We start from the raw sequence: 26,761 nt of genomic DNA on the forward strand, positions 1-26,761 counted from the left end.
GGCGAAACGTCAGGAGAAATGCCTCTAGAACATGGTCATATAGCCCGAAAAAACCCACAAGAACTGAATATATATATGCTCCACCTACCGCACTGTCAACAGAACCTCTGAAGATGCCAGGCACAGATGTAGGCAAAACATTAGGAAAGAATGCTGCTGAAACATGGCCATACAGCCCAAAGAACTCACAGCAACTCATTTGGATGCATTGTTTCCAAATAGATGCATTGAATGGGGAACATATAATTCTACATAATTTGAAAAGGGAGAAAACTCTTTTGTTGTTTCTTCATAATGGAATGGAAATATAGATAAGAACTTTCACTAATAACATTATAGATCACAGAACAAAAGAATTCAAGGAGTGGAGGACAGTTTATGAGAAATTCATTTCTGTCTGTAAGTATCTGGTTGTCAACACTGAGAATGAGGATGTTGAAGTCTTTGGTGTGATACAGCAAATCTGGCCTAATATTCTTTACAACAATCAGTAACACAATGGAATGTTCCAATCAGAAAAAAATAAAGTCAAGGAAGTTGACCGGAGTTGATCCTGTAGACAGATGTCCAAGATAAAAGAAAATCGTGGCCTACATAGGGCTTAATCTTTTGGAAATGAGAAGGAAATGGTCTTCAGTACAATGTCCTTGGAAAAAAATGTGTTATAAGAGGACTATGAATAGCAGGAACCCAAAGATAGAAGAGAGGAGTGATCCAGATAATGCAGAACTTTGATCGGCTGGTCTACAGTCAACTTTTTTATCATCTGTATCAACAATGTTCCACATCCCAGTTTGTAATCCAGCACAGGTAGATTCTGTTGTGCAGCCCTTCACGTATATACTCTTTTCTGAACATGAGGGAAAAAAGAAGCATCTCAATTCCATGTTATACGACAAAATAAAGTCCACTCACCCCAAATGATTCTGGGCATTTTACGATGACTATCAAAATCGGACTTACACAAATTGCACAACACTAAATATTGTTCCCAGAGTGCAAATATTGTTCTAGGTAATAGTGCAACTAAACATGTATAATTTATTACACTGAAATGCTTTGCTTCCCAGCCAGGAGATCCCTGTTCAAATAAAAGCATTGCCCATTATTGAGATGTTATCTTTGTTGGAATTTAACCCCACACTGCCCAAGTCTGCAATCCTCAATGAGGAACAGTTAGTTGGCTTTAGAATGTCAGTTGGAATGTATGTATTTGTTCTCTCTCTCTCTCTTTGCTCTCATCCTGATTGTAGTGTAGAATGGATACTCTTAACGTGCAACAGATTATAGGCAAGAGGAAGAAAAACTACTTACGGGTGTAGGCATGTTAAGCATGTTTGAAAAAAGATCAAAATGATTTTTTCAGTGACAAGGAGAATCCAGAACTGATGAGAAACTTTAATCAGTGCAAAATTTGCACAATATTTTTGCAAAGGAAACAGCATCACTTTAAGCAACGAACAGCGTTCTCTTCACATAAAAAAGTATTTCTAGAACAAAATTGCTATTTCTTAGGTGGAAAACTAGTGCTGTTTTTCACAAAAGTGCAAATTTTGCAAACAGTATGTCTTGAACTGTGAATCAATTACCAAAATGGTGCTGTTTTTGAAGTCTATCTCAAGGTAAAAAGAAACATGTTAAAACCACTTGTCACTTCCTTTGAGAAGGAAATGAGTGAAGAATTATAACCCAACTAAGTGCTGCAGCCTTCAACTGTTTTTGAGGCCTGCAGATTTGACCTGCCCACATTTACCACTGTTGCATGACATTTTGGAATGTCTATTAATAATGTGCTACACCAGTGGGAATCTGACCACAACCTTTTGGCTTGAGACATTTGGTTCTGCTATTGCTCTGACCACTTCATAGATCACAAGGGCTGGAAACATACTTTTTCACAACAGAAATTAAGCTGAAATGAGTTCTGTGTCTGTCAATATACTCCATGCCCTCCTACCTCATGCTCTTGCACAGAATCACAAGACACACATACACACCCTTCCGTTGTTTTTTTGTTTTTTGTTTTGTTTTTGGAGAAACTGTAAGTCACTTCTGATGGGAGAGACTTAGCCGTTTGCAAGGACATTGCCCAGGGGATGCCCAGATGTTTGATATTTTATCATCCTTCTCTCATGTCTCCGCATGTTGGTCAGCAATCCTGCCGGCACAAGGGTTTAACCCACTGCACCACCGAGGGCTCCCACACTTCTGGTTACAACTCCTATAAACATGTCAGTATCTCAGAAGGAATCTGTCATGTTGCACAGTGCCTTCGATACAAACAGGAACAAGCTCCTTTGTGGGCTAAACCACATACTATTGTAAATACATAGTGTGTTGTTTAAGATCTGTTTTTACTCCATAGAAAGCAGGGACAGACCTGATATAGTTAACAAACAGTGTTCAAATATGAAAGAAGTTTAAAATTTCTACTCTTTGGAGTTTTTGTTTTGTTTTAAGCTAAATCATACACAGAAGACATAAACTCTGTTGTTATCAATATTTAAAACTTATTTGCAAAAAAAAAAAGGGAGAAAAGAGCAAAAACCCCTTATCTCTCATCACTGATTGGAGATAAGAGCAGAAGCCTGTGGGAGAGAAGGGGAACTCTTACAGACTTAATTGACCATACATCTGACATATGATCTGGAGGTTACTTTTCTCTGTTTTACATGATGCTGTTCATTTGAAATCTTCTGTACAAGATATTATGTGGGTTTTATTTACCATCAAATGCTTCTATCAAATGTTTTTAAACATCAAATGGTGTGTTAAGTAAAGGTAAAGGATTTCCCTTGACATTAAGTCTAGTTGTGTTCAACTCTGGGTGGTGGTGCTCATCTCAATTTCTAAGCTGAAGAGCCGGTGTTGTCTGTAGACACCTCCTAGGTCATATGGCCAGTATGAATGTATGGAGTGCTGTTACCTTCCCACCATGGTGGTCCATATTGATCTACTCACATTTGCATGAACTGCTAGGTTGGCAGAAGCTGGGGCTAACAGTGGGAGCTCACCCCACTCCTTGGATTCAAACCGCTAACTTTTTGGTCAGCAAGTTCAGCAGCTTAGTGGTTTAACCCACTGTGCCACTGGGGGCCTTGTGTTATTATAATGTATTTATTTATAGCAAAGCCAAGTAGAACTACCTTCCACGTATCCCAAAACCTCTTTTCTAAAACTGAAAATCAATCTGTATGTCAGGGAAGGAGTAAACAATGCAAATCAAAACATATGATGCAACAAACTAATAAGGCCAGAATTACCAGTATGTAATGTATATGTCATCAAATCCACGCAGTAGTTCTCAGATCCAGTACAATTTACTACTGCTGGTGAGCAGGGCTTTGACAAAGAATAGCAGGCTGGACAGCGCTTCCCATTGGCTGTGGTGTTGACTGGTGGCACTGGAAAACAAAAGGAGGCAGGGGACATAAACTGCTGGTGCATAACATAGAAATATAATTGCTTTTATACAAAATTCAGATAAAATTCTGCACAAAATGTGCATGTGGTCATTGTGTGCAGAAAACAGTATTTTCTACATGTGCAGAAGCATTTTCCACACAGAAAATATCACTGCATAGAAATACTTTTTGTTGTTTTGTGTAAAAACCACCATGTGTGAATTTTGCGTACAATGAATCCCTGACTGTGAATATTCTTGCCAGTGTAAGTTTATTCTCATCAAGGGTTCCCAATGCTCAAAATAATGCATTTTTTTTAAAAAAAATTTTTTTTCCATCTCTACTATCACAATGGATAAATAATTGCCTTGCTGTGTCAGAAATTCATAATACAAATTTCACACTCACTTACAGGCTGCTATAAGGGTAACTTAGTTCATACACACATAGTGCCCCCAACACTATAGAACAGTATGCAACTTTCCAGATGTTATTGGATTGGAACTCACAGGATTCCTCACCACTGACTATGGTGGTTATGATGATGGAAAGGCAGTGCAAAATCTGGAGGACCACATAATTCTTATCCCTGCTGCTAAAACATCTTTTTAATACATAACTTGAAAATATTCTCCTTTTTTGGACTCTAGAGATGTTCCGCATGTCCATGAAAACACAACCTCTGAGAATGCCTGCCACAGATGCAGGCTAAACGTCAGGAGAGAATGCTTCTGGAACATGGCCATACAGCCTGGAAAACACACGACAACCCAGTGATTCTGGCCATGAAAGCCTTCGACAATACAATGAAGAAGTTATTGGAGCATATAAAATCAGTTGTGTGTGTGTTAACTGAAAATGCAAGGCATGAAGCTGATTGGTTGGGGCATGCCCAAAGAGCTAGCTGAGCCCGGGGATTTTGGCAACAGTTACATATTCAGGCCACTTGCTTTGCAGACAGAGAAAGAGAGATTGATTTGCTTCTTGGCTGATGAAAGACAGTCTCTCATATGAACACAAAAAGGACAATTTTTAATCTCTCTAAAAGGACATCGTATGAGTCAATGCAACTGTTCACATAATTGTATTTATGTTGCTCTGCATTGCGAAGAGTAAATTTCTTGTTCTTTACTGATAATATGCATGGCATATTTTCTTTCTCTGGCAAGACAGTGTGTGGACTGGTCAAACGTGAACTACACATTATTTTTATTTCATCACAGAAGTGACACACCCAACTTGGTGTACCCCTGGCCACTCCAGGACCTTCTCCGTCAAGGAAAGTTGAACAGCCTGGAGGGAAAACAGTGCATATGGCAGAATTAGATGCCCTCATGCCATTTCCAAATAATTTCCCTAAAATGACTCTCTGATAGAAGTGTTTGGTGGGCATCGACCTTGCTCAACATCACAAACTGGTTTTCAAAACCGATCAGGGATTTGAGCTCTGATTTCCAAAGTTGTAGTCCAACATTCAAAGCACATAGTCCAACATTCAAAGCATTATGCCACACTGGCTGTTAGAGCCCTTTCACACAGCCCTATATCCCAGAATATCAAGGCAGAAAATCCCACGATATGTGCTTTGAACTGGGTTATCTGAATCTACACTTAGATAATGTAGGATTTCCTGACTTGATATTCTAGGATATAGGGCTGTGTGGAAGGGCCCATATAACTGCATAGCTCCTTGCAAAACATCTGAAAAAGTCCTTGTGTTGATACACACCTCTGGTTATGTAATCATAAACCACATCTTATGCTGGGTCGTAGAATTAGTCAGTACCTTGCAAAATATCTGAAAAGGTTATTGTGCTGACACATCCCTCCTGGTTAAGTCAGTATAAGTCTGGGGTCCCTTCCACACAGCCATAAAACCAGAATATCAAGGCAGAAAATCCCACAATATCTGCTTTGAACTGGTTTATCTGAGTCAACACCACCATATATTCATATATTCCAATTCAAAATAGATAATCTGGGATTTTATTCAGCTGTGTGGAAGGGGCCACAGCTACAACAGGTTGTTTGAGGATTAATTCATAATTGCCTGTGGTAAATGAATGCCGGTTTACAATCCTGGACATTCCGCTCATTGTTATGACACAACCATCACATATTCACAATGATACAAAGGCAGAAAAGGGGGAATTCGAGGGAAAATACAATATGTCATGCTTACAATGAGAAAGGGCTGCACTGCAGTTTTCCTCCATGCAACAGTTGGCGCTCTTCCTGATGAATTCTCCTTGACCAAAGGTGACCAATGTCCATCTAGATGTGCAGTTCTCAGAGGAATAGCATCCCTTTTCTACAGTAAACTCTATTTTTCCACCTACAGAACAATATAGAGATTACTATTCAGTAGTGACAAAATCTTCACCTGCATCTAACAGCCTTATTTCTAATCTAATGCTTCACCTTGACCCAATTAGACCATACTGGTTGCCCAAATGGATCACCTTTTTGCCTTCATTTAATTTCCCTTTTTCTCACCTTGTGATTTTTCAGTTATACCAATAGCACAGGTATTTTCATCATCTTCACAGAACTCTAGTCCTCCGGTGCAATTGCTGCTGGTAGCAAAACAAGTTTCACATTCCAAGAAGGCACCTTCAGGAAAAGTAAAGAATACACACACACACGTATATATAGTGTGATTATTTGATATACAACAAGATTAGTGCACAGCATACAATATCACTATGCTGACTTTTGTATTTGATCACAACGTTGTTTAGGACTGTGTGATGTATAAACAAATAATGTGTACAGACCCATCAGGGTGGCCTTTTGCAGCAGACAGATGGTAAATTTGTCAGTACAGATTGTTTTTAAGTGCAGGCCAAGGACTTTAGGCACTGCACCACTGGGACCACCTTTACTGGCTTGTGCCAGAGTCTTTGCAATTCTATCTTTAAATCCTTATATCATGTAGGATTTTCCAGTTGCTTCTCATCAATTCTGCTGTCACCTGGGATTGCAACATTGATGATCCATACTTTGTTTGTTACCATGAGTTTGAGGTCAGAAGTATTGTGCTCCAAAGTTCTGTCAGTTTGAATTCAGAAGTCCCAGAGAAGTTTGACATGTTCATTTTGTGCAACCTTTTCAGGCTTGGGATCCCACCAGTTTTTTTTTATCACAGGCAGATGGTATTTGTGGCACAAGTTCCAGTGGATCATCTGAGCAACGGTATTCTGCCTCTGCTTATAGTCCGTCTGCACGATCTTCTTGCAGCAGCTCAGTATGTTATCCATCATTTTGTCTGCTTCCTTGCAGAGTCTACATTTGGAATCTGTAATCAACTTTCCAATTCTGGCTTTGATGACATCAGTTCTAATTGCTCGTTCTTGGTCTGAGAGAATCAGGCTCTCCATCTTCTTTTTCAAAGTTCCATTTGTGAGCCACATTCATGTTTTTTTCCTTGTCAGTTTTGCTCTGAATTTTTTTCCCAGAAACTGTCCATAGAGAGTCTTCTTTTGCTAGTTTTCTACTGTTGACATCCAACAATGTATGTTATTAGACAGAGACCATAAATGGGGGGGGGGGGGGGGGGGAATGAAGTAAATGCCACCTATATAAATTTTACTACCTACAAGTGATTTTAAATATATACATATATGGGGATGCAATGACTTCATTTTGCCCTTCTTCCCTCCAGCTAGCTAATAGCTACACTCATGGAACAACATGTTCTCAGTTGATGTGTGAAGCAGGATGTATCACCTTCCACGTCTCTTCTTCTTCCACAGTTCTTTGAAGAAGACATACCATCATAAAATATGTATAAAGTATGTATTGTTTTTTCTTTAAAATCATATCATGTTAAGAAACAGAATGGAATGATTTCTGGTTGAATTAAATGGATTTCTCCTAATGTTTGGCTCCAAAAGAGCTTGAATGTTTGAAGACTCAAAACGAAAGTAAAACTTACAACTCCTTTTCTCCATTGGAAGCTAATTCTGTGCCTGTCTCTTGATAATTGTACTAGTCTTCCAATAACATCGGCATAAACATATGGCTTTTTTTGAATGTTAATATATGCCTATGGAGACTGGGGGAGGGGACATAACAGCATTTAATAACTGAACCCACTTTAAGTCAGTTATCAATGAGATCTTACCCAAAGTTGGAAGCAGAGTGCAGAGGAACAGTACCAAGAGAGTATTCATGCTGCTGCTGATGTGAGATGTCCAGTCGAAGGCCCAGGTCTAAAACTTCAATGAAGCAAATTCTATGGCCTGAAGTGACCACAAAAAGATGAAGGGTGAAAGAGACCTAACAACCATTTATAGTTCACCTACAATCAAAGAACATTCTTAACCTCACCAACGATGGAAATGAACCAAACTTGGCACACAGTTCTGTCATGACCAACAGAAAATACTGGAAGGGTTTGATGGGCAGTGTCCTTTGGTTTTGGAGTTCACCTACATCCAGAGATCACTGTGGACTCAAACAATGATGGATCTGGACCAAACTCTACAAGAATACTCAATATGCCCAAATGTGAACACTGGTGGAGTTTGGGGGAAATAGAATCTTGGCATTTGGAAGTCGTAGTTGCTGGGATTTATAGTTCACCTACAATCACAGAGCATTTTGAATCTCACCAACGATAGAATTGGGCCAAACCTCCCACACAGAACCCCCATGTGGGCCACAGCAACACGTGGCAGGGGATGGCGTGTATATATATATATATATACACTCTCCATTTGCTTCACTGCCAACAAAACCTCTGAAGATGCCAGCCACAGATGCAGGTGAAACATCAGGAGAGAATGCTGCTGGAACATGGCCATACAGTCTAAAAAACTCACAGCAACCCAATGGTTCCAGCCATGAAAACTTTCAACAACACATTATTATTATTATTATTATTATTATTATTATTATTATTAGAAAACAGAGTGGGAGGCATAGGAATTTGGCAGGGATCATCCTCTCTAATCCTCTCCTGAGACTATCTTCACTTCCAGCCAGCTGCAGAGAACTATGTGAGCTCCAGACCATCATGAGGACTCCATTCTGACATCAGCAGAGGTGCCCACATGACAGGAAAAAGAAGGCAGATAATCCCTCCTCTTTTGAAGTCAGAATAAGGCACTCATGATGGCCAGGAGCTCATCCAAAGCTCTGCAGCCAGCAAGAAGCAGCAGTGGCAACTTGGACATGATCCATTGCTCTTTCCCTGCACTGATGATTGTAGGGAAAAGGAGGTGATGATGATATCCTGGTTAAGTCAGTATAAGTCTGGGGTCCCTTCCAGAAAGCAGATTGGCCCAAATTGTACACAGTCCAACTGTCTGGACTGTTCCGGAGTCACAGGATACTTCAACTCTACCCTGGTGTGGGGCACAGCTGTTTAAACACAGTATAACTCATGATACCAGGCATGCAGCAATGTTGTGAGGACAGCCAGGGGCCAATTTAGGGTGAATCTGGGTTTTCATGCCCATGTAGACAAGCCCAGAGAGTCGTGAAATCCAGGCAATAACATTTCAACTCTATTAACAAAATAGAAAGTAATTTTCTATGAGATCCGAATTTAATATTTTGAGTTACTCCATTGGGGAGAAAATTCACCCTGATCATTGCTCTAATATTTTTCAACTTCATGGTTTTCTTTTTTGACATCAGAGCCATCAGCAATAGCAAAAAACATTGGCTGTTGTGCAAAAATGTTGTTGGTTTTGGTCAAAAATATTGAGGGACTTTTTTGTCAAAATTGTTGATACAACACACACACACATTTTCTGTGCAAAAAAATCCCTACTCATGACAAAGTGTGCTGATACGGCTGTACCAGGAGCTCCAACTTTATTTTCTTTCTGTTATCTGTTTGCAGTCATAGGACAGGCCTCCTGTCCATCATAATTAAGCTTTGGTTCCGCGCCTTGTTCAGGGCTCTGGGAGGGAAAGGAGCCATTTTTTGGGCAGTCTCTCATAAAGAAACTAAACTATAGGACGTAGACCAGCTCGTCCCATAGAAAAGCTTCTTTTCCCAAGAACATTTGGGGAAACAGAAACGGAAATTCCAGGGAAAAGATCCCAAGGCTCTGGCTGAGAGCTCACAGCCTCTCAGCCTCACAGCAATCAGAGGGAAAACAGCCCTGAAGTTTTCAAAGAATTATCTGAGGGAGGACAGCACTACAGATCCACGGAACTCTGAAATATCTACAAGCCTCGGCTGGTAGGTCTACTCGATACCCAGACGCATTTGGAATCAGTAGTAGGACCCACACCGATGAGGCATAGATAGTAAACAGCCTGGGAGAGGTTAAAAGGGGTTTTTCCTACAGAGAAAGTACAGTTAATTAAAGTCAGGTATCAGTCCATTGAGGAACTAGACTAAGAAAGTCTTGAAGTGTTGTTTGAAGCATTGAAGATTTGTTGTTTGTTCCATAATAAAGACTTTGTTGTATCATCAAAGACCCTAAAGACCATTACTTCAGAAAAATCCCTCAGAACCTCTCTTTGAGGCACCCTTGGATTCACGCTGGGCTTAAAGTATATGTCCTATAGAAAAGTACAGCTGTTATAGGCCCAGCGAGTGACAGAACATAAATACATAAGAGGGAAAAAATCCATAAGAAAAAATGCTTATAATATTCTCAGCACAGAATAAACTGAAACGTTCCTTTTGCATGTGCAATAAGGAAATAAATGAAGATTCTCATCCCTACAAGAGAGAAAATCCTGGAGTATGGTATGCAACTGTAGAAAAGTGATGTCTTATAATCACTGAAGTACTGCAAGTCGCTTTTGGTGTGAGAGAATCAGTCGTCTACAAAGAAGAATGTCCTGCTTCAGGGGGGAGTGTGCTTGCTCCATCAATGTTTAACATTTACACAAATGACCAGCCACTGCCAGAAGTGACAGAGATTTTCATCTATGCTGACAATCATTCTGTCACCACTCAAGAGGAAGCTTTGAAATGTTTGAACAGAAGCTCTCTAAAGCTTTAGGTGCTCTTACTGTCTATTACAGGGGAAACCAGCTGATTCCTAATCCATCTAAAATGCAGACATGTGCTTTTCATCTTAAGAACAGAGAAGCATCTCAAGCCCTGACGATTACCAGGGAAGGAATCCCACTAGAGCATTGCACCACAACAAAATATCAGAGAGTTACTCTGGACCATGCTCTGACTTACAAGAAGCACTGCTTGGATATCAAGCAAAAAGTGGGTGCTAGAAATAATATCATACAAAAGCATAGTGGCACAACCTGGGGATCACAACTAGACACAGTGAAGACATCAGCCCTTGCGCTTTGCTATTCTGCTGTGAATATGCATGCCCAATGTGGAATACATCTCCTCACATTAAAACAGCGAGTGTGGCTCTTAATGAGACATGCTGCATTATCACAGGAAGTCTAGATGCTACAGCATTGGAGAAATGATACTGTTTAGCCAGTATTGCACCACCTGACATCTGTCGCAAAGTAGCAGCCAGTAATGAAAGAATCAAGGCATTGACATCTCTGGCCCACCCTCTGTTTGGATATTAGTCAGCAGGCCAATTCCTTAAATGAAGAAACAGCTTTCTAAGACATACAGAGATACTTGCAGGAACATCTCAGCAAACAAGAGTCCAAAATTGGCAGGCTAAAACCTGGAACCTCAATCCATGGCTGATACTGGATGAAAAACCCCCTCCTGGGCACACAGAGAACTCAGCGACTTGGAAGGTGCTGAACAGACTGCACTGGGACCACAAGATGCAGAGCTAACCTTAAGAAAGGGGGCTACAAAGTGGAGTCCACGACATACGAGTGTGGAGAAGAGCAAACCACAAACCACTTACTACAATGCAGCCTGAGCCCTGCCACATGCACAATGGAGGACCTTCTCACAGTGACACCCGAGGCACTCCAAGTGGCCAGCTTCTGGTCAAAGAAAATCTAGTATAATGCAAAGTTTTAAACTTTGTTTGTGTGTGTGTTTTTTTAAAAAAATGCACACACATTATAACTGTACCCTCAATTTGTTTCTGACATGATAAATAAATAAATCCTTGAAGAAGATCTTGGCGATGCCCACCACTTCATTTTTTGTAAACAAAAAAAAAAGTTCCACATTGCCCAGTAAATGGATTAGCCTGGATCCTGTTCCCCATTATTTGACATCCCAGGACTACTTGAGCTCCAGCAGAGGCTTTCAGTTTAGTAATAGGAAGTAACCAGAAGTCATTTCCTGTTTACCTTCTTTTAAAAAAAGGAAGGACACTATTTGGTCTAAAATTGCCAAATGTACAAAAAAAATACCCCTACCCATAGGGGTATTTGGAATAGATATCTGTGCATTACATATGCTATTTGGAATTATTCAGGTGTCTTAAAAAGTCTCTGTATCCCCAAGCAACCTGTGAGTTGTATTTTGTGCACCTTCCCTATAGATTTACTTCCACCCTATAAGCTAACTTACTGCTTTTAGGTGCTTTGAAGAACATTAACTCATAACAAACAATGAAGAAAAAGATGCAGAGAAAGGATACTGAGGTACTCACCCTCTGTACTTGCAGTGAGGTTGTATTTAGCTCTTTGCAACTTTGTACTGCCATTTTGCAATTTGGTTCTCTGCCTCAGGTGACCAAATAACTTGGGTCCCCCCTTGCTGGGAAATGGTGATTCAACCACATGCACCAGGGGAAAAAATATGAGGCTAGGTCCCACAGTACACCAAATTAATGCATTTCTTTTAAAAGGGCTCTGTTGTGCTTCAGGCCATTAAGGTTTTCCACTTGGAAGTGAATACTATGGACTGACAAGTATGTATAACCGAAAGAGAATGTCCTTCAGAATGCTTTGCATGTAGGAAGGGAAATTCCATGCAGTAAATTTGAATAGGATTAGTCAGCACTTGACAAGCATGAGAAAAACGTAACCCTCTGCGAACCTCGTGACCAAGGATTGCATGTTTATTCTGGCGTAAATTATATGAAAACCGAAAATACTGAAAAAGGGGGAAGTCCAATTTTGCAGAGAAGTATTGTGTAGGCAAGCTAAACACATAACCAAACTTGCAAATATATAAGGATTATTTCCTCCAGTTGAACAAAAATGCAGAGAACTCTCCAGTATTTCACAGATGAAAACTATGGGTGCATCTACACTGTAGAATTGATGCAGTTTGACCCCACTTTAATTGCCATGGCTCATGGGAATTATAGCTTTATAAGGCACTAGCAGTCCCCTGCCACGCGTTGCTGTGGCCCAGTCTACTGATCTGGAAAATAAAGTAATTAGAAAGTGTTGGTTTCCGATATATGTAATGTCTTTATGCCTGTGGGTAAACAGTATTTCTTGTTTCTTTGTCAGTGTTGATGTGGAGATTGTCCAGTTTGCCTACTCTGGAACATGCAGCATATCATTGTCCTTCTTTAGGGGTCCCTTTCAAATCTATGCTACTATATCTCTCTGTGTGTGAATCATATCTATCTATCTATATCTATGGCTGGCTGGTTCTTTGTCAGGAGGACTTTGATTATGTTTTCTTGCCCTGGCGAAGAGAGTTGGACTGGATGGCCCTAAGTATGGGGGTTCTGTGTGGGAAGTTTGCCCCAATTCTCTCATTGATGAGGTTCAGCATGCACTTTGATTGTAGGTGAACTATAAATCCCAGCAACTACAACTCCCAAATGTCAAGGTCTATTTCCTTTAAACTCCATCTGTGTTCATATTTGGGTATATGGAATATTTGTGCCTAGTTTGGTCCAGATCCATCATTATTTGAGTCCACAGTGCTCTCTGGATGCGGGTGAACTACAATTCCCAAACTCAAGGTCAATGTCCACCAAACCCTTCCAGTTTTTTCTGTTGGTCATGGGAGCCCTGTGTGCTAAGTTTGCCCCTATTCCATCATTGGTGGAGTTCAGAATGCTCTTTGATTGTAGGTAAACTATAAATCCCAGCAACGACAATTCCCAAATGACAAAATCAGTTTTTTTGAGTGGAGGACATACATTGGGTTGTTAGGTGTCTTGTGTCCAAATTTGGTGTCAATTCCCCCAGTGGTTTTTGAGTTCTGATGGTATCACAAACGAACATTACATTTTTATTTATATAGATTATCTGCTAAAGGGTTCTGGTGCATCACCAAACATCAGCACCCAGGATTGCACAGCATCGAGCCATGGCAGTTACAAGTAGGGTCAAACTACATTCATTCTGCAGTATGGATGTACCTCGGATTTTGTGAGGATGTTAACATCCAGGCAAATGTCTGTCCCTTTCCTGTCCTCTTCCTGATACTGAGTTTCTAAACTCCTTTCCACATTGATTTTAGACACCTTCCATACAGCTGAATAAAATCCCACATCATCTGCTTTGACCTGAGATATATGGCAGTGCAGACTCAGATAACCCAATTCAAAGCAGATATTGTGGATTATCTGCCTTGATATTCTGGGTTATATGGCTGTATGGAAGGACCCTTAGGGCGCTTCCAAACAGCACTAAATTACAGGTTTTAGACAGGGGCAAAAAATCCCAGGTCTTCGGAAGAGGTCCCCATACAGACCTGTTGGTGCCAGGCTTTCTGCCTCTGTTATCCAAAATTGATGCTTTGTTGCAAGATTTAGAGGCTCCCAAGATAGCCACCAGAAACTTTGGCAGTTTTCTAAAAACGCAAGATGTGGATATGTGGAGAATCACTGCAGCACATTATTGCAAAAGTTCTGTTATTTGTCCTGGTCGGAGAAACTGTGCCTTCTAGACATTTCATGAAGTATCTGCCACACAAACAAAGTTTACAGGGTAGGACCACTTCTGCCTCAGTCAGCACTACACAATCAAACAGGAACACACGCTTTCAAGGCAGGAACAGAATTTTGTCATTATTGACACTTTTTAGAGCCTTCCTGCCTGGCCATCTATCCAGACAGATTTGGTTGTGTACTTGTGGCATCAAACAACAGGGTGCTGTTTCTGGGTTATATGTGGTTGCTCCAGATTGCTTTTCTTGTAAAAAGATATACAACATGGATTAGGGGGCCATAACTTTGTCCTGGACAGAAAAAAAAACATGTCCTCTACACGCTTGATGAAGTTTCCGGCACACAAACAAAATTTTTGCCTTCTATTTATTTATTATTATTTCTTTACTGTATTTGTATACCACCCTTCTCAGCCGTCAGGCGACTCAGGTCAGTTTACAATGGCAACAATTCGATGCCCAAAAACACCATAAAACATTCAAAAACATTAACACATAATATAAAACCATAACAAGAATATTTAAACATAGATAATAATAATAATATAATAATAATAAAACTTTATTTGTACCCCGCTACCATCTCCCCAAGGGACTCGGTGCAGCTTACATGAGGCTAAGCCCACAGCACATCAACGAACAAAAGCAATAACCATAATCAATACAAAACAGTTAAATAAAATAATTTGGGTCTCTTAATAAAAAAAACATTGTCACATCTCGTCGTTCCATCGTTCCAATTCCTATGTCTTTTACCTTGCATTTTCAAATGCTTGCTCAAACAACCAAGTCTTGACTCTTTTCCAAAATGTTAAGAGGGAGGGGGCCAATCTAATGTCCCCAGAAAGGGGGTTCCATAGCCGAGGGGTCACCACTGAGAAGGCCCTGTCTCACTTCTAGTCAAGTGTCACTTTCTTTTTAGGAACCAACCAATCAGGAACAAACATCTAAAACCCAGGGAACAAACCTAGATAAAAAAAATCTGTGATTTCCGAATGCAGGGACATACAGACATCCAAAGATATGGATATTCGGCTTAAAACTATGATATTCCTGTACCTGGAAATCTCATGTTTCTTGCCTTTTGTAGTGATTGCTTACAGGGAACAACGTCTGGCCACTTTCCTGTTTGCTGTGGAAGCTCCTGGGATAAAAGTACTGTCTGGACGGGCCCTTAGTTTGCAGCAACTGGTGTAAGCCAAGGATAAAGTGTAAAGTGGGTGGAGGGAAGAGAAAGTGGAACATTTTAAAAGTAGTTAGGATGGAAGAACATATTCTTCCTGCCAAAATTGGGCAGTTGGAGTATAGGATGTAAACCCTTTACCAGGCAAATTTATGTTTTTGTGGTCTCTGGTGCATATCCTACTGCTATCCAGGGACTTGCCCTGCTGTTAGGCAGAGAGAGGTGATTGCCTCAATGATAAACACCAGCAGGTTGTTGTGGGAAGCACTGGTAGTGCTCCTCACCCACCTCCCTTGTGCCCTGGATAGTTCCTTATATGGAAGAGGAGAGCTGTGTGTGCTCCAGTCTACTCTTTCCCTCTCTCAAGACACACACACATAATACAAACCTTCTGGACATGTCAACTTGCTGCCCTCAAGTGCACTGGAGGAATAAAAAACCCTCTCTTGTGACTAGTGTTGAAGTCAGATTCAACACGCCAGTCTTGACAGCTTCTGTAAATGGAAAGGGAGTTGGGGCACCACCTTATCTCCCTCCCTGGGAGGCAAAATATCTCATCCCAGCTCCCTCCCCAAAGTCCCTGTACCTTCTTGATCAAATCCTTCCTCCTCGTGGCTCAGACCATTCCAACAGCCCATTTTACTGGACAGGAAACAAAAAACGGAAGTCATAAAGCACTCAACGTAAAATTGCCGGCAGTTTCTCGCAAGAGTTGCCTTCCTTGAAAGTGGCCCCTGATGTTTGTGTATCACCAGGCGGTCATGAAGAAAATTTGGCAGCTGTCATGTCTCATGTGACTTTTATCTCTTTTTAAGAAGAGGTTTCACCTGCTCTGAATGTAAGGTTGTTGATAAACACCCGGAGGGAGACTCTTCGACACGCCTTAGGGGGTGGAAAGCAGCATTTGGCTTCCTGAGGTCTCCGAAATGCTGGAGTTATTTATAGCACTTTCACTGCAAGCAGGATTAAAGTGTCATATTCAGCGGCAGAGGAAAATATATTTGAGTTGAATAGAATGTCCTGGTGGTACAGTGGGTTAAACCGCTGAGCTGCTGAAATTGCTGACCGAAAGGTCGGTGGTTCAAATCCAGGGAGCAAGGTGAGCTCCCGCTGTTAGCCCCAGCTTCTGCCAACCTAGCAGTTCAAAAACATACAATAGGTACCGCCTTGACAGGAAGGTAATGTCATTCTATGCAGTCATGCTGGACACATGACCTAGGAGGTGTCTGCGCACAACGCCAGCTCTTTGGCTTAGAAATTGAAATGAGCACGACCAACTAGACTTAATGTCAAGGGGAAAACTTTTACCTTTACTTAGAGTAGAATATAAGCTAATTTACACATTGCCTACTGATTGACAAAGCCAGGAAATTCAAAGTTAATACTAGTGGTTTAACAAAATTTTCAAGAAGGATATTAGCTAATAGCATTCGTCTGACTTGTTTACATCTACCCTCTTTTAACCTTTCCTGGGTCTTTCAGGCTGAAATCCAGAGGAGAAAGAAAAGGTTTCCCATCATCCCTTGTCCAGAATTGTCTATATTATTAATGTAAAGTTTCTTGTAGTTGCCTCGGATCTGTTGTGACAATAACGTAGGGAATTGTATTCAGCAAAAATGCACCTTGGTGCAAAAATATCAGCATTTTCTGCAAACAAAACACAATTTCAGTGTTTTTTGTAGAAAACCTTTTTGTGCAGAAAATGCTTCTTACTGTGCAACTCTTTTATTAACGTTTTATATGTAGAATTAGGATAAAGTCTCACCTACCTAGGATTGTTCTTGGTAAGGTTTGTCAATATAAAAATAACCATTTAAACTATTTAAAATATATATATTAGAATCTTCTTTATAGCCTTAGGCCCCTTTACACTGTCATATAAAATCCAGATTATCTGCTTTGATCTGGATTAAATGTCAGTGTAGACTCATCTGATCCAGTTCAAAGCAGAAAATGTGGATCATCTGATTTGATAATCTGGAATATATGGCAGTGTAGAAGAGGCCTTACTCTATAGCAGCGTTTCTCAACCTGAGAGTTGGAACACCTGGGGGAGTTGCAAGAGGGTTTCAGAGGGGTTGCCAAAGACCATCAAAAAACACATATTTCTGATGGTCTTAGAAACCCCTTTGGCAGAGAAGACTGAAGATCTCTACGCATGTCCTTCTTTTCCTTTTTGGAAAGAGACGACAAATCCTCCCATGGAAAGCCATCCTCCGCTATAATTAGCTGGCCTCTCAGCCAAGGGGCCCCCGCTGTTTCTGAGACCCCAAGCGGAGAGGGGAGAGCAGGCATGTTCGATGCATGGCAGTGTGCTGCACATCTGTGAGTGAAGGTGAGCGCATGAGGCTCACACCATCAAGTGCCTTCAAGGTGTGGGGGTTCTGTGTGGGAAATTTGGCCCAATTCTATCATTGGTGGGGTTCAGAATGCTCTTTAATTGTTGGTGAACTATAAATCCCGCCAACTACAACTCCCAAATGTCAAGGTGTATTTTCACCAAACTCCACCAGTGTTCACATTAGGGCATATTGAGTATTCATGCCAAGTTTGGTTCAGATCCATCCTTGGTTGAGTCCACAGTTCTCTCTGGATGTAGGTGAACTACAACTCCAAAACTCAAGGTCACTGCCCACCAAACCCTTCTAGTATTTTCTGTTGGTCATGGGAGTTCTGTGTGCCAAGTTTGGTTCAATTCCATTGTTGATGGAGTTCAGAATGCTCTAACCCTAACCCTTTACAAAAAAAAAAAAACCCAAAACATTTAGCACTTATTGAATAGAAAATTAGTATACCTCTCTAGGGGCCCTTCTACACGGCCATATAATCCAGAATATCAAGGCAGATAATCCACATTATCTGCTTTGAACTGGATTATCTGAGTCTACACTGCCATATAATCCAGTTCAAAGCAAATAATCTGGATTTTATACAGCTGTGTAGAAGGGGCCTAGGAGTCCCATTAGAAAGGCAAACTATCTTTGAAACTTTCAACTATAGTTTATTTTCCTGGTTCATATCAATTGACTGTTGTTACCAGGAGGATTCTGTATGGAGACTTTTTTTTTCATGTCAGGAGCGACTTGAGAAACTGCAAGTCGTTTCTGATGTGAGAGAATTGCCCGTCTGCAAGGACGTTGCCTAGGGGATGCCCAGATGTTTTTGATGTTTTACCACCTTTGTGGGAGGCTTCTCTCATGTTCCCATATGAGGAGCTGGAGCTGACAGAGGGAGCTCATCTACGCTCTCCCCGGATTCGAACCTGCGACCTGTTGGTCTTCAGTCCTGCCAGCACAAGGGTTTAACCCACTGCACCACTGGGGGCTCCTGTGTGGAGACTGATAGATCTTTGCATGCGTTATTTAGCCAAGGTGTTATTTATCCTTGTCATCTCCATATGGAAAAAAGAGCTTAGGAAAATAGGACAAAATTGTTGAATGTGGGCTTAATATATATAAATCATGAATTGAATTTATAACCAGCCTTGGAGGAGTGGGGAGAAACAATCTTGTTGGCTTCAGAATCAGACTTGCCTGGCTTCCATTTCATGGGGAAGAAACAAGTGTTTCCTATCATAAAGATAAACGTTTTGTGTAGATAGCAAAAACACTGGTAGGAAGCCAAGAGAACATAAACCTGGCATGTTGCAGATGTGAATCCCTTGCAAAGGCTATAGTTATGTTTTAGGGCACTTTTTTCTTGAGGGCAGATAGAGTTGGCCCAACTCCATGACCTTTCATTACACCCTACCCAACCATGTTTTAGAAGTCTGAGAAGAAGTGCACAATTTTATAGGGCTAGGCAACCACAGAAAAATTTGTTTCTAAACTCAATTCGTTTTTTGGGGTTTTTTGCGTTTCGATATTTAAATGAATTCCGAAATTTTTCTTTAAAAAAGTTCGAAATTTACGAAATTTCGTAAAATTACGAAACAATACGAAACGAATACGAAATGAATACGAATCGATTCGTTAATGGCGGACGTGACCGCGAAATACGCTAAAAAACCTCCAAATGGGACAGGGGGAACTTCTGAAGCTTCCCTCTCCCTCTGTTGTTGACTGTTGGTGTGATATTTATAATTTTTTTTCACTGATTAAACAAACAACAGCTATAAAACTTGCCCCAGACATGCGGAAATAATAACGAAACGATTTCGAAACGATTTCAAAACGAATACGAAACGAATACGAAACAATTACGAAACGAATTGAAAAATTCGTTTCGTTTTTTAGATGCTCCTGAATGGTTCAAAATCGCTTCGTTATAAAAAAAAATAATGAATTTTTAACGAATTACGAAATTACGAAACGAAACCGCCCAGCCCTACAATTTTACTAAATATTAGTAGTTCCCATGTTGCAAGGATTACAGATACCTTTATAATACACTGGGGTCATGGTATCCACTGGGATTTGGTCCTGGGATCTATTATGAATATCAAGATCCATGGATTCGCAAGTCATATAAGATACAACTGTGTAGTAAAATGGTGCCCCTTATATGTCCTTTGGTAATATTTTTCATGGTTGAATCTATAGATGCAAAATCTGAGGATATGGAAAGTAGGCTTGGTTGATCCAAATAAATGGTTCAAAACTCATTTCGGATGTAGGGGGTGCTGGTGGTTCGATTCCAAAGTCACTTCTGAATGATTTTTTTAAAAATTGAAACTTCCAAATTGATTCGTTAATGCGGACACGTATGTGCAGTAGGAAAAAAGCACTGGCACTGGGTAAACTTCAGGGGATTCTCCTTCCCTCATTTTTAGACCAATCCTGATTAATCTTGCTACAGTGGTAGAACACATGGATCACTGTTAGCTCATCGGATTTAATAATCTTTGACTTCTCCACAGATTTTTGGCAAATTTTCAAAGTTTTATAAAAAAACATTTTTAATAATAAAGAAAATCTGTTCCTGGTTTGAAAGTGTTATTTCCTGCTTCGTTGGCTGGTCTTTACTTTGAAAGTAGTTGTTCTACTCCAGAAACTTTGTTTTTGTGTCACAAACTGTGTTAAATTGGCGAAGAACAGAAATCATAGTACAGACCCCATCAAGGGACATCTAGACTGACCCCCTTCTTCTGGGCAGAAAGGTGCCATACAAACTTTCCTGACATTCATTTGCTTCCTCTACTGAGTTGGAGGGGACCCTCAAGACACATCCATCTGTTTATTCCTTTTTGCAGATGCATTCAATCATTTTATTTTATCATTACTTACTGATGTAAAGGGTTGGCAGCGGCTGGCTGTGGCTGGCTCCCCCAGTGCCTTGTTCATGGCAATCAGATCAAAGTGAAATGTTTATTTATTTTATATTTAGACGAAGACTGCTACAGACAGCTATTTTGGGTCCTTCAGCCATTTTGGCTAATGAGCAGCAGGCAGTGTGGGATACAGCAGGGCCTTTTGCAATCTCTACCATTAGATGCGGTGATTATTATTTATTTACAGTATTTATATACTGCCTTTCTCACCCCTGGGGGGGACTCAAAGCGGTTTTAGCCACATCCATCTCATCCCTCCTTGCATCACAAGTGGAAAGCATGAGGTTTTTAATAAATTAGGCTTTACAAAAGTTGCTTAATGGTTGTGAAAATTAAAATAACCTTGGGAGACATCCAAACATTATATAATGTTTCCAGAAAAAAAAGTAAGTACTTCAAATTCAGATGGTTCAAAACTGCATCGGAAGTCAACATTCAGAAGTTTTTTCCAACTTTCAGGCTCTTCCGAACAAACTTATATAACCCTAATGGAAAGGCAATTGTATAGCTTTTGTCATAAAATGAAAATACTAGTCACCAAGTTCCAAAGCTGAGCGTATTTGCCAACCAAGTGGGTACAAGGAACAAAGAGTTTCGGCCTGTGTGACTCATTCTGGGATTCCCAAGGATGGGCAGGCACAGCTCAGTCCTTCCCACACATTTGGAATTCATGAAAATCTACTCATCATTCTTTGCACACAATAAACAAAGGCCAGTGTGTCATCACTAAGCTAAGAAAGTCTGGTAGACAATTTAGTAGACACGTATCTCCACATCAAAATGTAATTACCTTCTTACTGTTATCAATTATACACTTATTGCTCATGTCTGTTACTATATATAATACATGGGTATGGAACTGATAGAACTTTTATCACATAGATAGATATGTCTCTATCTCTTATAAGTGGTTGGTTTAACCTCGTAGAACTGAATTATTGTGTCATGAAATGATGTATGTCTAAAAAGTGTGTCAACGACATTAAATGTTTGGGAAGCTCTGTAGTACCACATAGATGAAAAGGAATTAAGAGATGTGCCCCTAGTGATCACTATAGTTGAGGTCTCACCTCCTTATTTCCAATGGGAGAGCAAAGATTTCTGTCCAGAATCGAGAATAAGACTGACCTTGGTATCCTATGTCCTCTTCGCTGTGCCATTAAACTTTTGACAAGTTCTGTCCTTCCTTCCTTCCTTCCTTCCTTCCAGTTTATGTGATTTGTGATGCTATTTATTAGAAAAAGGTCCGTCTTTCCTTTTATTATTATTATTATTAATATTCCCATTACAAAATGCATAAGGATGTGGGTGAACTACAACTCCCAAAATTGTGGTTCAATCTTCCCCAAACCCTGTTAATATTCACAGTTGGCCATTTTAGGTCTGCGTGCCAAGTTTGGTCCAAATCCATCGTTGTTTAGGTTCACAGTGTAGTGTCTGTAAGTAGGTGAACTACAACTCCCAAACTCAAGGTCAATGCCCACCAAACCCTTCCAGTCTTTTCTCTTGGTCATGGGAGTTCTGTGTGCCAAGATTGGTTCAATTACATCATTGGTGGACTTCAGAATGCTCTTTGATTATAGGTGAACTATAAATCCCAGCAACTACAACTCCCAAATGTCAAAGTCTATTTTCCCCAAATTCCACCAGTGTTCACATTTGGGGCAAGTTTGGTCCAAATCCATAATTGTTTCTCCCTAAATCACTGTTGTTTCCTTCCAAACTTGGAATTCTGTGTGTCAAGTTTGGTCTAGGTCTGTCATTCGTGGGGGTCTCTGTGGTCTGTGTAAGTCTGAGCTGAAACAGTTGAAGGTACTGCAAAACCCATCATCCGTTGTCCGTGCTCCCCAAAACATATTGTTTTTGTGATTAATCACTGTGCTTTAATTATGTTCAATTTGTAACAATGAAAGTACATCCTGCATATCTGATATTTATATTACGATTCATAACAGTAGCAAAACAACAGTTATGAAGTAGCAACATGTAACAAAGCGAAGACCTTTTGGAAAAAAATTCAGGACATCATCCAGAAATTACTAGAAATAAAGATACCAATGAATCTGTAAATATTTCTGTTGGGAATACTAGCGCAGAAATTGGAGGGGAACAAAGACAAATTTCTATTTTTGCTAACCATGACAGCAAAGATTTGTTTTTCAAAATTATTGAAAAAGAAGGAGATACCAGAAGAGGAAGATGGACAGAGAAATATGAAATATATAAGAGGAAGAAATATATAAGAGGAAGAAGAGAAATATGGACAGACTCTCCTACCTGATCTCAAAAAGCATGGGGAAGCCAATAAAGAAAACCGACTGGAATCAAATCACCAAATATTTATTTTCTTTCTTTCTTCTCTTTTTTTTTCCATTTTAATGTTTTTAATGAAAATGCTCAATAAAGATTATTTTTTAAAGGAAGAAAGTAAGAAAATAATTTTATGATTGGGGGTCACCACAACATGAGGAATTGTATTAAGGGGTCACGGTGTTAGAAAGATTGAGAACCACTGCATTACAGTGGCAGTCAGGACTCCTCGAGGGTCGCCAGGGAGTTTCAGAGGGATTGCCAAGCGCCCATGTGATGTGGGACTGAGAATGGCCCAGCAGCATCAGGAGGAGGAGGAGCAGAGGGAGTAGCTTATGACATTTGCAATGCTATTTATTAGAAAAAAGCCAATCTTTCCTTTTGCTTTTTTATTAATGCTTCCATTAGAAAATGCATAAGGATGTGGGTGAACTATAACTCCCAAAATTGTAGGTCAATCCTCCCCAAACCCTGTCAGTATTCAAAGTTGGCCACGATGAGTCTGTGTGCGAAGTTTGGTCTAGATCCCTCGTTGTATGGGTTCACAGTGCTCTCTGGATGTAGGTGAATTACAACTCCCAAACACAAGGTCAATGCCCTCCAAACCCTTCCAGTATTTTCTCTATGGTCATGGGAGTTTGCCAAGATTGGTTCAGTTCCATCATTAGTTGAATTCAGAAAGCTCTTTGATTGTAGGTGAACTATAAATCCCAGCAACTGCAACTCTCAAATGTCAAGGCCTGTTTTCCCCAAATTCCACCAGTGTTCACATTTGGGCATATTGAGTATTTGTGCCAAGTTTGGTCCATATCCATCATTGTTTCTCCCGTAAATCACTGAAATTGTTGAAGGTACTTCAAATCCCATCATCCGTTGTCCATACTCCTCCAAACATATTGTTTTTTGTGATTAATCACTATGCTTTAATTTTGTTCAATTTTTAAAAATGAAAATACATCCTGCATATCGGATATTTACATTATGATTCAAAACAATAGCAAAATTACAGCTATAAAGTAGCAACGAAAATAATTTTATGATTGGGGGTCACCACAACACGAGGAACTGTATTAAGAGGTCGTGGCGTTTGGAAGGTTGAGAACCACTGCTCTAAGGACATTGAATTGTTACTTTAGGTGGCAAAGGGATTATGTAAAGCCATTCAGATTAATTCATAGAATAATGAATCTATTTGGCCAAGCTGTACTCAAAAAGATACAATGGGCCCTTGATATCAGCTGGGGTTTGGTTCCAAGACCCCACATTAATACTTAAACCTGTGAATGCAATGGTGTAGTTGTGTCTTTTATATTAAATGGCAAAATCAGAGTTTGATTCTTATAATTTTGAGGGGAAGGGGGACTTCAAGCTGTGGCCGGTTGAATCTGTTTAAACAGAATCTGAGGGCTGTCTATGGCCCTTCTACCCTGCTATATAATCCAGTTTAAAATAGATAATCTGGATTTATATGGCAGTGTAGAAGGGGCCTGTGTTAGTTAGTGTAGAGCTCTTTCTTTCAGGTTGCAACCTGCAGCAGAAATGAGGGGAAATGAGAAACAGAAACAAACCAAAATAGACAGGTCTCTCCATTCTTCCTCTTTGTGAATTTCCTTCCATAGCGTAAAACACTACGCTGCCTTCCTTCCACTCTAATGGAGGAATTTTGTAAAGTGTGTTTATCTGTGTGTGTTAGAAGCGGTGATGGTTCTGTACAACCTTAAGGGAGAATTGTCGTTAAGCTATAAATTTAAGCAGTTGAAAAAGTGGGCCCCTTGATGTAACACTATGCACATGTCTACAAATTTAGAGGCACCAGAAAATAGATTTTAATTTTTTCAGTCTCTCCGGAGAACTGCTGTCCAAAGGGAAGGGACTTTGAGTTAATGTATAGCCATCAAGTTTTACTGTTCTGTGGATTTTTTTTATGAGTCCTCCCTGTAATTTTCCTCCCATTCTATAAGGAAAGGCAGGTGAAAAGCTTAAGGGCCACACCTTACATGAACTGAAAAAATTCTGAAATGAACAGTAATGTATAAACAATGTATTTGTCAAAGGCTTTCATGCCCGGAATCACCAGGTTGGTGTAAGTTTTCCAGGCTGTATGGCTATGTTCCAGAAACACTCTCTCCTGACGTTTCACCCACATCTATGGCAGGCATCCTCGGAGGTTGTGAGGTCTGTTGGAAACTAAGGAAAAGGGGGTTTATATATCTGTGGAATGTCCAGGCTGGGAGAAAGAACTCTTACGTGTTTGAAGTAGGTGTCCCCCAGGCAGTAAGAAGCCGAACCTTGAAACTGCTAGGCCATTAAATACTAATCAAGGTGGCCTACTGCAATATTCACACCATCCTGTGATTTCCAATTGCAGGGACATACAGACATTCGAAGATGTGGATATTCGGCTCAAAACCGCGATATTCCCGCACCTGAAATCTCTTGGTTTTTGCCTGTTGTAACAATTGTTTATGTGGGTTGTTGTAGATTTTTTCAGGCTATATGGCCATGTCCAAGAGGCATTCTCTCCTGACGTTTTGCCTGCATCTATGGCAAGCATCCTCAGAGGTAGTGAGGTCTGTTGGAACTAGGAAAATGGGTTTATATATCTGTGGAAAGACCAGGGTGGGACAAAGGACTCTTGTCTGGTAGAGCTAGCATTTGATAGCCTGGAAGGGCCTGGAGCAATCTTTTGTTGAGAGGTGATTAGATGTCTCTGATTGTTTTCCCTCTGCTGTTTTGCTGTTTTAATTTTAGAGTTTTTTTAAATATTGGTAGCCAGATTTTGTTCATTTTCATGGTTTCCTCCTTTTTGTTGAAATTGTCCACATGCTTGTGGATTTCAATGGCTTCTCTGTGTAGTCTGACATGGTGGTTGTGAGAGTGGTCCAGCATTTCTGTGTTCTCAAATAATATGCTGTGTCCAGGTTGGTTCATCAGGTGCTCTGCTATGGCTGACTTCTCTGGTTGAAGTAGTCTGCAGTACCTTTCATTTTCCTTGATTCGCATTTGGGCAATACTGCATTTGGTGGTCCCTATGTAGACTTGTCCACAGCTGCATGGTATACGGTAGACTCCTGCAGAAGCGAGAGGGTCCCTCTTTGTCGTTTGCTGAACGTAGCATTTGTTGGATTTTCTTGGTGGGTCTGTAAATAGTTTGTATGTTGTGTTTCCTCATCAGCTTCCCTATGCAGTCAGTGGTTCCCTTGATGTATGGCAAGAACACTTTTCCACTGGGTGGATCTTCGTCTTGACTCTCGTGACTTGTTCTTGGTTTTGCAGCTCTTCTGATGTCTGAGGTGGAGTCTCCATTGGCCTGTAGAGCCCGGTTGAGGTGGTTCAGTTCATCTTGGAGGAGGTGTGGTTCACAGATTCTTTTTGCACGGTCTGCCAAGGCTTTAATGGTGCTTCTTTTTTGACTTGGGTGATGGTTGGAGTTTTTATGTAGACATCTATCTGTGTGTGTGTGTGTGTGGGGGGGGGGGGGGGGTTCTGTAAATGGTGTGACCTAATTGTTGATCTGGTTTACGGATGACTAGGATGTCTAGAAAAGGCAATTTCTTCTGTGTTTACAGGGGACAGTGTCTGGCCGCCCTCCTGTTTGCTGCGAAAGCTCTTGGAATAGATATACTGTCTGGATGGGCCCTTGTTGGTGACATTTTCTTCTGCTCCTGTGTTACTGCCTTATTACCAGGGTACTTTGTAGTTTGCTTTGGTGCTTTTAATGAACTTACAATGATGTTGTGATGTAATAAATCGAGTTGAATTTTTAAGCCGCCTTGAGTCGCTTTCAGGCTGAGAAAGGCAGGATAAAAATACTGTAAATAATTGAATAAATAAATAAATAAAATAAGTTGTGTGGCTTCACCATTGAT

The 26,761-nt window shown here is 40.4% G+C and overlaps 1 protein-coding gene across 5 annotated transcripts; it reads right to left on the reverse strand.

The window, feature by feature from the left end:
- Positions 1-370: 370 nt before the first annotated feature.
- Positions 371-16,210, reverse strand: LOC132781029 (phospholipase A2 inhibitor gamma subunit B-like). Of its 5 annotated transcripts, XM_067460826.1 has the most exons (8): positions 15,900-16,132; positions 15,702-15,807; positions 8,801-8,917; positions 7,531-7,648; positions 5,901-6,017; positions 5,587-5,739; positions 3,264-3,404; positions 371-850 (listed from the first exon to the last, which is right to left on the reverse strand). In XM_067460826.1, exons 4-8 carry the CDS (start codon positions 7,577-7,579, stop codon positions 663-665), a joined length of 648 nt encoding a protein of 215 aa, XP_067316927.1. In that variant the 5' UTR covers positions 7,580-7,648; positions 8,801-8,917; positions 15,702-15,807; positions 15,900-16,132; the 3' UTR covers positions 371-662. The 5 variants fall into 5 exon arrangements, with proteins under 5 accessions (XP_067316927.1, XP_067316929.1, XP_067316925.1 ...); XM_067460828.1 differs by lacking the exons at positions 15,702-15,807; positions 15,900-16,132 and adding an exon at positions 16,141-16,210; XM_067460824.1 differs by lacking the exon at positions 15,702-15,807.
- Positions 16,211-26,761: the final 10,551 nt, after the last annotated feature.

The sequence above is a fragment of the Anolis sagrei genome, chromosome X, assembly GCF_037176765.1.
Source record: "Anolis sagrei isolate rAnoSag1 chromosome X, rAnoSag1.mat, whole genome shotgun sequence".
Classification (NCBI taxonomy): domain Eukaryota; kingdom Metazoa; phylum Chordata; class Lepidosauria; order Squamata; family Dactyloidae; genus Anolis; species Anolis sagrei.

Coding starts and splice junctions, on each gene's coding strand:
- LOC132781029 (XM_067460828.1), bottom strand. CDS start 7,579: ATGAATACTCTCTTGGTACTGTTCCTCTGCACTCTGCTTCCAACTTTG. Junction 6,018..7,530: donor CACTCTGCTTCCAACTTTGG/GTAAGATCTCAT, acceptor CTTTTCCTGAAG/GTGCCTTCTTGGAATGTGAA. Junction 3,405..5,586: donor CAGTGCAGCCCTTTCTCATT/GTAAGCATGACA, acceptor TTTGTTTTCCAG/TGCCACCAGTCAACACCACA.